General features: G+C 39.8%; 1 protein-coding gene across 1 annotated transcript in view; it reads right to left on the reverse strand.

The window, feature by feature from the left end:
- Positions 1-6434: 6434 nt before the first annotated feature.
- The window catches only part of ELOVL6 (ELOVL fatty acid elongase 6), a 10969-nt gene continuing 5757 nt past the window's right edge, over positions 6435-11646 (reverse strand). The window contains exon 2 of the mRNA XM_044681644.1: positions 6435-7608. Coding sequence (XP_044537579.1) covers positions 7184-7608 — 425 coding nt within the window. The 3' untranslated portion in view covers positions 6435-7183. The remainder of the gene's footprint in view (positions 7609-11646) is intronic.

Raw genomic sequence — 11646 nt, forward strand, 5'->3', positions numbered from 1 at the left:
TGAGGTACAGATTGGCCAATATGGCAGCAAAGGAAAGTGATAAATGTTGGAGGTAGACATGGCAAAATTAGGAGACTAATACATTGGTGGAATTGTGAATTAATCCAACCAGTTATCTTTCAATCTCTTTTTGTTATGAGCCCATCTCCTTTTCTGATTATGCATCTCTTGGATTCTATTCCATGGCATTTCTGCCTTATTTTTATTTATTTATTTTTTTTTGTAATATGTTGCAGCCTACTCCATTATGAACTTCATCTCTTTGGGTGATGTTTCTTCTATATTAGACTTTTACTGATCTCCTTTTCTCCTCCTATGTAGGGCATCTCTCTTTCATTGTCTCTTCCCCTATCTTTCTCCCATTTTATATATTTTGTGTATACTTTGCATACACCTATATGAATGCATGTTGTCTGCCCTGATAGAATGAAAGCTCTTTGAAGGCAGAGACCATTTCATTTTAGTAGGTGTTTAATAAATGTTTGCCAATTTGACTTTTGTGAACTATTACTCCTATTGCCACCACCACCATCACCTCTATGACGATTACTACCAGGAGTTTTCTAGGTCAAAAGAAAACGTTTGATGTTTGATCTTTCTAAAGTCTTATGATCACTTACAAAGTGAGTGGCTGAGGATTCTAGTACTATTCCCCAACTACATGTAAAATGTTGGTGGCTACATATTCACCCCTTTTTTTTTTAAACCCTTAAGTTCCATTTTAGAATCAATACTGTATATTGGTTTCAAGGCAGAAGAGTGGTAAGGGCTAGGCAATGGGGGTTAAGTGACTTGCCCAGGATCACACGGTTGGGAAGTGTCTGAGATAAAATTTGAACCCAGGACCTGGTTCCCAAACCACTGAGGCACCCAGCTACCTCTCATATTTACCTTTACTAGAACTCGGGGAAAGCCCCCAGCACAATAGAATGGCTGAATGGCAAATGAAATGAAAAGCATTTTAAAATGGGTATGAATATATGAAGATGCTCTCTTCTCCCCCTATTCAGCCCTCATCATAAAGCTGACATGGTCCTAAAAAAAGGAGTGGATTGCAAAAGGAATAAAGCAAAGAAAAAGTTCAATCTAACTCAGTGTTTTGTAGTAATGGGGAACATGGACAGAAAGTTCTTAGTAAGTTGGTGATATGCATTGTGTAAAATAAAGGTCCACACTGGCTACCATAGCTGAAACCTTTCAGGAAGGTGAGGTTAGACGTTTCTCCTGGGGTTTGGTTATGATTTCTAAATCATGTTAGCATAAAATAGCTGTTGTCAAGGCAAGTATTATGTGGACTACAACTATGAAAACACACTAGTTGTGTGATCCTGAGTAATAAAAAAAAAAATTACTATATGCCTCAGTTTCTTCATCTGTAAAATGAACTAGTGAAGGAAATGGCAAACGACTCCAATGCCTTTGCCAAGAAAACCCCAAAGGGGCCATGAAGAGTCAGAAATGACAACAAAATGTCCGTGGGTGTGTATTAAAAGAGCTTTAAAAAAAAAACTCAGGCTTTGAGTTTGAATAAAGATGTATGCACATCTCCGCCACATATTACATCTGTACAAAATGCTCATTTAGGACAAAAAGCATGGAGTGGATGAAATGATTCTAACACTTGAGGTAGAAGAGAAAATGTTTTTGGCAGTGGAAATTGGGCAACACAGTGGCCCCAGTGCTTTTCTAGGTCCTCGGATGAGCTGTCATTTAGAATTTGTTTCTGGGATGCCCAGGACGCAGTGTGTCTGAGAAAGGGCTGGGATCCTGTGGGCACTGTGTTTATATTTGTTTGTAAAGCGGATGTAGATGTCATCCCGCGGTAATCTTGCCAAGTCATGCTGAGAATCCTTGAACCTCCTTGGAGTTGGCTTACATAACAGAAGAAAAGGAAACCACAAAAAAATGTCTTTTTCATTTTAAATCAAAAGTTATGATTTTATTTTGAATATTAATACACCAGAAAAAAATAGTTCTTTTATGTCGTGAAATATGCACTTGAAAATGGTAACAATCCTGACATTGCTCTGGTTTGCTCTATCAGGCTTACATGGATGGCCTTCTAGCTGAGCACAGATTACAGACTTCCTAAGAACCTGCATCTTCCAGTGGTTTTCAAAGAAAACCTGTCATAGGCTGGCCCCTATAAAGCACACAGAACCTAAGAAAGAGTAGGACCTCTTGCTAAGGCCCCTCAGCTTTTCCTTAGGGTTACCCCCACTTTTTATCTACTAGGGAACGACCAAAGTGCTACAAAGAAGTGGGAAAATAATTCATTATAGGTATCAACCTGCTAGTGAGGACCCACTCCCCAGGCCTAGCCAGCTTAGCCTACTATCATTTAAATAACCAATTTCTTTGAATGATACTTCAGGAGAAGCCCACTACAACGTGGTCCCTCACACTAAGGGTTTGGATTTACAATTAAAACTGTAGTATAGGGAGACCCATCTTCCCAAAGGAGAGCCTTGGCCCAGTAAGACAAATTGGACAAACTATCAGCTTTGTTATTGATACCTCCCAAAACACACATGCTACCAATGTGTTTCCACTGTATCTACACAGCTTTCCTGGATTGGAGAAGCCCAATTACACCCCAGTTTCTAATTTACACCCATTCCATGAACCAATGTGATGCAGGGAGAAATGAGAAACAAGAAACCCAGATTTTTTTTTCTCCTTTTCCAAGAACCTTGACCACTGAATAAGAGGAAATTATGGTGGAATCACCTGGGGCTTGCGGCCCCTCAGTCTTTTCATGGATGCACATCACCTTGCCATCTTACCAGGAGTTCCACCTCATGCTCCAAGTGCAGTGATCAACTGGAGTCTGTTACAAATAGTACATCAAGCAATGGCCTGAAAGAAATTATTTTCCCTGCTCTGATTCTGCCCTAAAGTCCTTGGTCTCCACTTGGAAAGACTGCTGGCTCAGTCATCCATACACCACACATCACTGAGTGCTGATTGTCCGCAATCAGAAGTTCTCTGCCTTCATCCTAGCTTAGGCTGCCACACAGACGTCCAGGACTTGCTTCCTCTAACAAATGCCAAAGAGCAAGTGGATCCCCTCTAGATTAAGGCTGCAGATAGCAAATGCTCATAGCATTGACCTTTACTTTCAGTCCTAAAGTAATTAAAAATTAATTCAAAGCAGTACCCTTTGGTCCAGAAAGACAGACATTCAGCATCACAAACAGAAAGAAAGCTGAGAAGTCTTTTCTCCCTCAACTCACTGAAAAGTTCATCAAGACATTCTGATGCGAGAATTCTCAAGTTTGAAAATCTTTTCAGTTAGATGGTGTCCAAGCATCTCCATTCCACAGGAAGAAAGCTCTCAAGAGGGACAGAAGGACATGGGTCATGTCCCTACACCTCTGGCATTATCCGGTCTTTTCAGCCAGTTTTACTAAGGGTTGCTTAGAATCCTCACAAGTAAGCCAACAAATTCTGCAGAAGTAGACTGGGTACTAGGATGGGGAAGGGATGCTTACATGTGCTGTGTCGCTGACTTTTGTGACATCTACTGCTGATCTCCAGGCAGTAGCAGAGGATAGCTTTCTATCCTCTGGATTATATCCTGTTAATTTAGTAGCATGGGATAGAGGATCAAACTTTGAGATCGTTTCTATTATATTGTGAAGGATTTCTTCAGTACCTTTTCTTGCTCCCCTAGAGTGATGGAATTTTATCTCTATCACAGAGACTCAACTATTTCTTAGCAAAACACTCGACTCACTCCCTGAAAATGTTCTAGGAAAATAAGTCATTTTCACATTCTAGTCCAGGTGACTCCCTCCTCTTTGACTCTTGGTCAAAGTCACCTAACAACCAAATGCAGAATTGAAGTAATTATCTAGAGAATTCTGATCTTCCATTCCTTTCCCCCCCCCCCATTCCCTCCTCCCTCTGGTGGGAGGGGAGAGGGAATTTTCACTGAAAATATCTGGATATGGCCAAAAATGCATTTGGGGGTGTTGGAAGGATCTGAACAAGAAGCACAATTCTGGTTGACCTTGTTGATATAGTCTTGAATTTGGATGTAAAAATTTGGGAGTGAAGCTATTTTTCTCTGCTCTGAATAAATCACTCAGTGAAAAGTCATTCCATGGCCTTGTTGGCTACAGATGATCTCAATAATTTGAACTTGGGCTTTCTTGGGATATTACTATGGCTCTACCATTTGGAATGCTTCCTTCATACTGGATTATCTTACTGGAATGTGATGGAAAAATTTCAATGGAAAGCGATCTATTGGTGTCTACAAAAACATCCCTCCCCAAAGCTTTCTGGAATGTCAACTGAGCAGAATTATTAAGATGGCAGTCAGTTCTCTGGTAGGCTTGGGGAGTTTCCTATGGATTGTGTAATCCAGTCAACGTTTTAAAGCACTGAATTATTTTATGAAATGATGGATCCTACTTTACTGGAATTTGAGCAAAAAAGCAGGTGGGTTGTTTTCTGCATCCTGCTTCAGGATATGTAGCCCATTTTAAAAATCATTTGTTGGGCATTGGAAGAAACAAAAAATTCAAAATCACTACCCCACACCTTAATGAAAGCTCTTGGAAACACCAGTCTGAAAACGTCCTCATTTACCAATTTGGACCCGGAGTCAAATAATTGCTGATATATATGAGAAACAGAATTAAAAACATGTTTGGCAGCAAGGTAAGCTGCTCATCAGTCCTTCAATCAAACCCAAGTCAGCTGTCATTTTGCACCCTTTCTCCTGTACTTCCTTCCTATCAATAATTTGCTTCTCCTTAAAAGTTACTGTTGCCTTTTTCTTTCAGGTGTGGGTAGGGGGAGAAGGCTTATTGCACATTGTTGAATAACTCCCAAAGCTGCCAATAACACTGTTCACACATTTTATATTTAAAAAAAAAAATCTACTTTCCCCCCTTAGCAATTCTATCTTTTCAGCTCATGGCAGTTTCATCCTAAAGAATTATCGTCTATCCCTTGTCTCTCACGTGTGTGCTGATGATACCAAAACATCACAGAATACTTCAGAATAATTTAACACAAAGGTAACACTCCCTAGCCCCATATTCTTCTAACTTTGTTCACAAGAACTCCTTGTTAATTGTTAAAAACCATTCACACTGAATGGAATGTAACTTTATTCTTTTTTTTTTCCTTTTAATAACACACACACACACACACACACACACACACACACACACACACACACACACACAGCCCTTGTCATCTTTGACAGAAAACCAGAGCAGCTCCATTCCATGAATGACAGCACAATTAAAGCTAAAATAATACAAAAATAATTTGAAAAATCCCTTGTACTGTACACTCTCCAATAAAGCAAGAAAGATAAAATGACAATCTTTTTCTAATAGCCAGAAAAATGTGTGTCTACTCAGTTGGGCTTTGCAGTTCAGTTCGGTGTAGCCCACACAGTGTGCATGTGTGTGGTCAAATGGATATATCCTATGCAGAATAAAAGCCCCTAAATGGTTTTATCTAGTTCTTCTAATTTTTAAACTACTCGACTGATACAATTTTAGAGTACTACAGTATCACGTGAAACAATGACTTTACATGATTGCTTCTTTGAAATACTAAGAACTTGTACACACTTATTTGGCTTGTAAAGGACTGAAATATTACAGATAATGTAATCTAACTTTGCCTTTAAAGAATATGGCTCTTAAAAACTGATTCTCTGAGTTCCAGAGTGAGTGACCTTGTTTGACTTCTGAAGCTAACTTGATGGGGTTGATGGGCCGATGTTGTCGTCCTGGTTGTTTTTAAATGAGTTTCCAAACTTGAGGGGTCGAGTCTTCAGGGGCCTTGGATTTTCGACTGTCACGGCCAAATTTGTTCCCTTGTATTCTCTCTGCTTGACCAGAGGAGGGCACTTTATAAACACCTCTACCCTGCTCAGAGGCAGGAGTAGCAGGTGCAAAAAACACAGTGTTAACTCAATACTGCATATAATTCTTGAAAGTCACAAAAAAATAGAAAATGTGTACCATATCACAGGTTTTTACATTGAAAGCTGTGTGTGTGTGTGTGTGTGTGTGTGTGTGTGTGTGTGTGTGAGAGAGAGAGAGAGAGAGAGAGAGAGAGAGAGAGAGAGAAAGAGATAGACAGAGAGACAGAGACAGACTATATAGAGAGGAATATACATATTGCCCATATTTATGGAATCTTTTTTTTCCCCTAGAATCCCTCTCTCCTGCCCCTGAAATGAATATTTTCTAGCCAGTAAAGGATCAATTTTCAAATTATTTGGTTGTGGTTTTTGCTTTCTTCTTAGTCTCCTTTTTTAAAAAAAAAAATGTTTCCCATTCTCCCTCCCCTCCCAAGTTTCTTTTTAAAAGCCTCAGACAAGAGAACAAAGATTAACCTCTTTTATGCTGTAATAGAAATCGCTGGACTTCCACTGGAAATGCACTTGGAAAATTCTCTTTTCGTTTGAAACTGGGCAGTCATGTTTTATTCATTTTAAAAACCGGGTCATAGGATCATCCCCCAGCTGGTTTTTGCATACTCACTAGTCAAAGGGCTGCCTACAATTTCTAGATTCAAGCTTTCCCCTTCCTCGTCAAGTTGTGGCTCGGGCCACTTTAAGAAACCTTCTAGATACCTCTTTTATTTGGCCTAAACCTGCCAGCCTTTCCCAAGGAAGGCTTTCAATTCTGCCAAAGCACTGGTTCTACGGCACACCCCTGCAACCTCCACCGATTTTTTCTTGTTGGCTCGAGTTTAGTGTCGAAAAAAATTAGAAAGGACATAGAAATAAGTTGGGGTTTTTTTGTTGTTTTGTTTTGTTTTTAGTAAAAGTCTTCTGTCCTTAGGGAAATATAACACTTATTAAATAATTTTTTCATAAAATTTGTTAATAACCTTCATTTGCCTTTTCTTTCTTTCATTTTTTTTCCCCTAGAGTCGACAGGTACGAGAGGGATAGTGTCTCTCAGCAGCAGTCCTTTGAGATGGAGTTGAACTCAGTGAGTCCTCACCATAAAAGGATCATAAACTTACTGGGTTAGATCAACCTAGTTACCCCTAAGCTGCCAAGTTTTGTTTTTAATTATTATTATTATTATTATTATTTTTAGCTGCACCATATATATGATTCCTTGTGCCATTTTCTTTTGTCTGTATTTTTTTTTCTTGATGACCCTGAGCAATGGCTTCCTTCTCAGTTCCAACACTATTCAGCCTTCCTTGTTTTCCTCATTTTGCCAATGTAGGCTTCGAAGAAAAAATGACAGAAGAGTACAAAGTAGCTGAGGTACATGAGAGAAGACCAGATGATATTCTGAACGTGAGAGTGGCATTGGTCCTGCTGCATCCAGGAGAAGACCAGGTAATTAACTACGCAACCCATCAACATCTGGGTGATCTGGGACAGGGTGATGAACATAGCAAACTTCCTGGACACCCGGAAGCCCGCCGCCCGCAAGGCGTAGTAGGAGTACATCACTGCGTGCACCCCATAGTTCATCGTCATGAACCAACCGCCTCCGGCCACCATGTCCTTGTAAGAGTACCAAGAGTAGAGAAGCACAGTGATATGGTGGTACCAATGCAGAAAGATGAGTTTCTGTTTTCTAAGAATAATGAATATTGTATCTCCTGCAAGAGAAAGAGAAGAAATATCCGTGAGCACACTGCCATAGGAAGAGAACAGCTTTATTCTGGTGTCACTCCCACCTGGAAAGGAGCCTAGGTAGAGGTCTTCCCGTCCAAGATGGTGGAGTGGATGGAATGCTAAGACTTGGAGCCAGGAAGACTTGAGTCCAGATCTAACCTCAGCTACTTACTAGCTCTATGGTCTTGGGCAGTCTTAATCTCTCACCTTCAGGCTTTCAATCTACCAAATGATAGTAATAACAACATCTAGATTACAAGGATCAAATGAGATATAGAAAAACTCAGTGACTTGCCCAAACATAGCAAGTTAATATCAGAGCCAGAAAACAATCTAGAACTTCAAACTTCCAGTTAGGGAATTTTTCTATAACCCCATTCTGGCTCCTAGGTGGCCCAGTAGAGAGAATCCTGTGCCTCCTATCAAAAGGGAACAGGGATAAATCAGTTAACCTCTGATTGCCTCAATTTTTTCAATTGTACAATGTGGATAAGAAAAGCACCTATACCTCCTAGGGTTGTTCTCAGAATCAACTAGGATATTTGTAAAAGTCACAGTGCCTGAAACCTAATAAGTAACTGGCTAATAAATCCTTCCCTCCCTACATCCACTTCCCTTCTTTTAATCCTTGCTCCCTCCCTCTCTTTTTTCTTCTTTCCCTCTTTAATCCTCCTTTTCCTTCCTCTCTCCCCCTTTCTTCCTGTCTCTCCCTCCTTTTCCTTCTGCTCCTTCCTTTCTTCCTCTTTCCTTTCCCTCTTTAATTCTTCCTTCCTCTCTCCCTTTCTTCCATTGCTTCTTATTCGTTTCCTTCCTCTCTCTTTCCCTCCTTTCTATCCTGTCTTTTCCTTCCTTTTTTCTATTTCTTCTCCTTTCCCTCCTTTTCCTCCTTTCTTCCATCTCTCCCCCCTCCTTTTCCTTCCTCTCTCTCACCTTCCTTCTTTTTTCCCCTCTTTTGTCTCTTTAATTCCTCCTTCCTTCCTCTCTTCCCTGTCTCTCTGTCCTTCTTTAGCATCTCCTCCTCCCTCTCCCTCTTTGATTCCTCATTCCTTCTTTCCTCTCTCCCTGCCTCCCCTTCCTTCCTCTCCCCTTCTCTTCCTTCCAAGTCTCCACACTCCAGTACAGATTTCATACTAGGAATATAATAGATGATTGCCAAATAAGTAAATTCAGAAAGCCACTTCTAGCTCTAATAAAATCCAATGCTTTGCCTAGAAGTGGTAAGTAATCAGACAATGGAGCATGGAATGTTTTGCAAGTTAGCTCTTTTGGATTTCATGAAAAGAAAGTTCTATCAATTCCTATAACAATCGATTTCTCAGGAAGAAAAAAAAATCCATTGTTCCTGGTACAGAGAATTCAGAAACAGTAATTATGGGCTCTTGAGTTCTCTGAAATCTTTATGGCATAAGAATAAGATTTATGCTTGAAACCAGATGTTCTGGATATGAGTTCGGATTCAATGTCAGCAAATATGTGCGACTTCCTTTTTATGGAATTCATTTTCTTTCTCTATAAAATGAGGATTTGTACTTTAATTTTCTGTGAGGTTTGGGGGGGGAGGGGGGAGGGCAGTTAGCACCATGATGTTTTTATTAAAACAAAACAAAATCCCACAGTCATATAGCCATCCATTACAAGAAGTATTTGTCACTGTCAAAGGGAACTTTAAGACAAAAGATATGGGATTAAAAAAATATATTTTAAAAGAATTGATACATGTATCCATGTGATAATAGATAAAGAAAGAAGATCTCTTTGGAGGGAGACCTCAAAAGAGCTTGACTTTGTAAACATTTGGGAACATAGTTACGCTTTGAAGAGTGCTAGGAATGGTAGAACCAAAATATAGTCTCACCAGAATCCAAAAGTTCTATGTGAATTCTGGTGAAGCACAAGAGGAAAGCTGACCTGGGTCTGACTTCTATGTTCAGATGCTATTATTATTAATATTATTATCATGATTGCTGTCCTTCCTGTTAGACTGTATTTCTAGCCATCATTGTGGCTGAAGAATTCCAATCTTGATTTGCTTCTACCAAAGGGAAACAGAGGCCCTCGATTTCTGTGCCCGCAGACGATCAGGCTTGGATGGGTGGAACTGGCTCGAACAAAGCTGAGTCAGAGTTTTTTTAAAAAAACCAACAATGGTGAACTCAGCTGGGAGCGACCTGGTCCTCCACTCCCAGCAGATGTTTCCAAGTTTTCACAAAACTGAGTCTCAGCATGTTTGCAGTGCAATTCAAACAGGAGACAACCAACAGATTTGGATACACAAAACAAGGTTAGAGGCTCTCTTCCTCTCACTTGTTCTGATAAACTATAACCCTATAATTCACTGAAATGAGCTCATTGTTTTATGGCTGAAAAAGAAAGCCCTTCCTACTAGGAAGAATATTTAGTAAAAGCTGTTTGCATGTGGGGGGAAATGTATTCCTAGAACTTAATATGGAGAGCAGCTGAATTCTTTTTTCCCCCTTCTAAATAATTGGCAGCTTATAAAGTGGGCAGAGAATCTGGGATGAAGTGAAAAAGCCTACATGTGAAGACCTCAAAAGAATAAATATTCAAATAATCCAAATTGAGAAACTTTTTGTTAAAAAGATGGAGGCTACAAGATTACAAGGGAAAGTTAGCACCAGCAAATTAATTGAAATATCTCTTATGAGGAGAGATAGTCTTGTCTCTCAGAAGATAAGTCTACAGTCTTGAGAACAACAATGGAAGAGGAGAAAAGGCATGAAATTGGGAGTTGGAGGACCTACATTGGAAACCAGGTCCTGCCATTTACTACCTATGTTTTTCTGTAAAATAAAGGGGCTGGATACAATAACCTCTAGTTTTTACATCTCGAAAATCTATCAGCCTAGAAAAGATACTTTATTTTCTGAAATGTCGTAGTCCTAGTCCCCTACCTCCAACCCAATTTTTCATCTGGAAGATATACAAAGAATTTAAGAATTAGAAAACTGAAAGGGACCCAGCTGCCATTTTGTCTTATCCATACACAAAAGCATTTTCAAGGTCCCCCAAGCATGGGGTCTACAAAATCAAAACATTTTTCATAAAAGTACTAAGATGTTATTTGCCCATGAAGGTACTTTTCCTTTCTTCCCCTTTTTTCTTTCTTCCTTCCTTTCCTCGCCTTCTTCCTTCCTTCCTTCCTTCCTTCCTTCCTTCCTTCCTTCCTTCCTTCCTTCCTTCCTTCCTCTCCACTACAAAGTGCAGTAAAAGCTAGGCAATTGGGATTAAGTGACTTGCTGAGGCTAGATTTGAAACCAAGACCTATCTTTAGGCCTGGCTCTCTCTCCACTGGATGACCACACATCTGTGAGTGGCTGGATTACCTCCATATACTTCAACCAAAACCTATTGCAATAGAATGAATGCAGAAGCAGATAGGAGAACCCAGTGGTCTTCAATTAAGCCAGACGGTATTAAAGAGATCTGTGCACACACACACAAAAAGAACAAGAGGAATGCTACTTTTCTTACTAAATGCTTTTATCTTGAAAAAGTTATTTTTCATTTAATGGGTTTGCTATTGTTATTTTTAAATGAATGAATAAATATTAAAATAATTTAATGTTTAATACAGTAAATATTGATAGATAACCTACATGAACAATCTCTTTTTGCTACGAGCCCCCTTCCTTTTCTGATGATGCTCAAAATCCACTGAGCTACCCAGCTGCCTCTCTGCCCCCTTTTTAACTGTTATGGGGTCCCTGTTTCTATTTGTGTGTGACTTCTGCTGAGGAAAACTCTTTTCACTAATGCTTTTAAGTTTAGATTGCTCTTGCTAATACTCAGAGGTGACTTGTCCAGGGCCAAGCGAGCATGTGTCAGACCCACAATGTGAGCCTAGCTCTTCCTGGCTCAGAGGCCACCTGCTCACCCACCACCTAATGCTGCTGAGAATTCTGCAAATGTTCCATGTAAACATACTTGCTCAAAAGACACAAAAATGTGCAGTTGTCCAGAAAAACAGTGTGATAGATGGGCAGAGCAGACGGGGGTGGGGG

The sequence above is a fragment of the Gracilinanus agilis genome, chromosome 6 (assembly GCF_016433145.1).
Source record: "Gracilinanus agilis isolate LMUSP501 chromosome 6, AgileGrace, whole genome shotgun sequence".
In the NCBI taxonomy this organism is placed as follows: Eukaryota; Metazoa; Chordata; class Mammalia; order Didelphimorphia; family Didelphidae; genus Gracilinanus; species Gracilinanus agilis.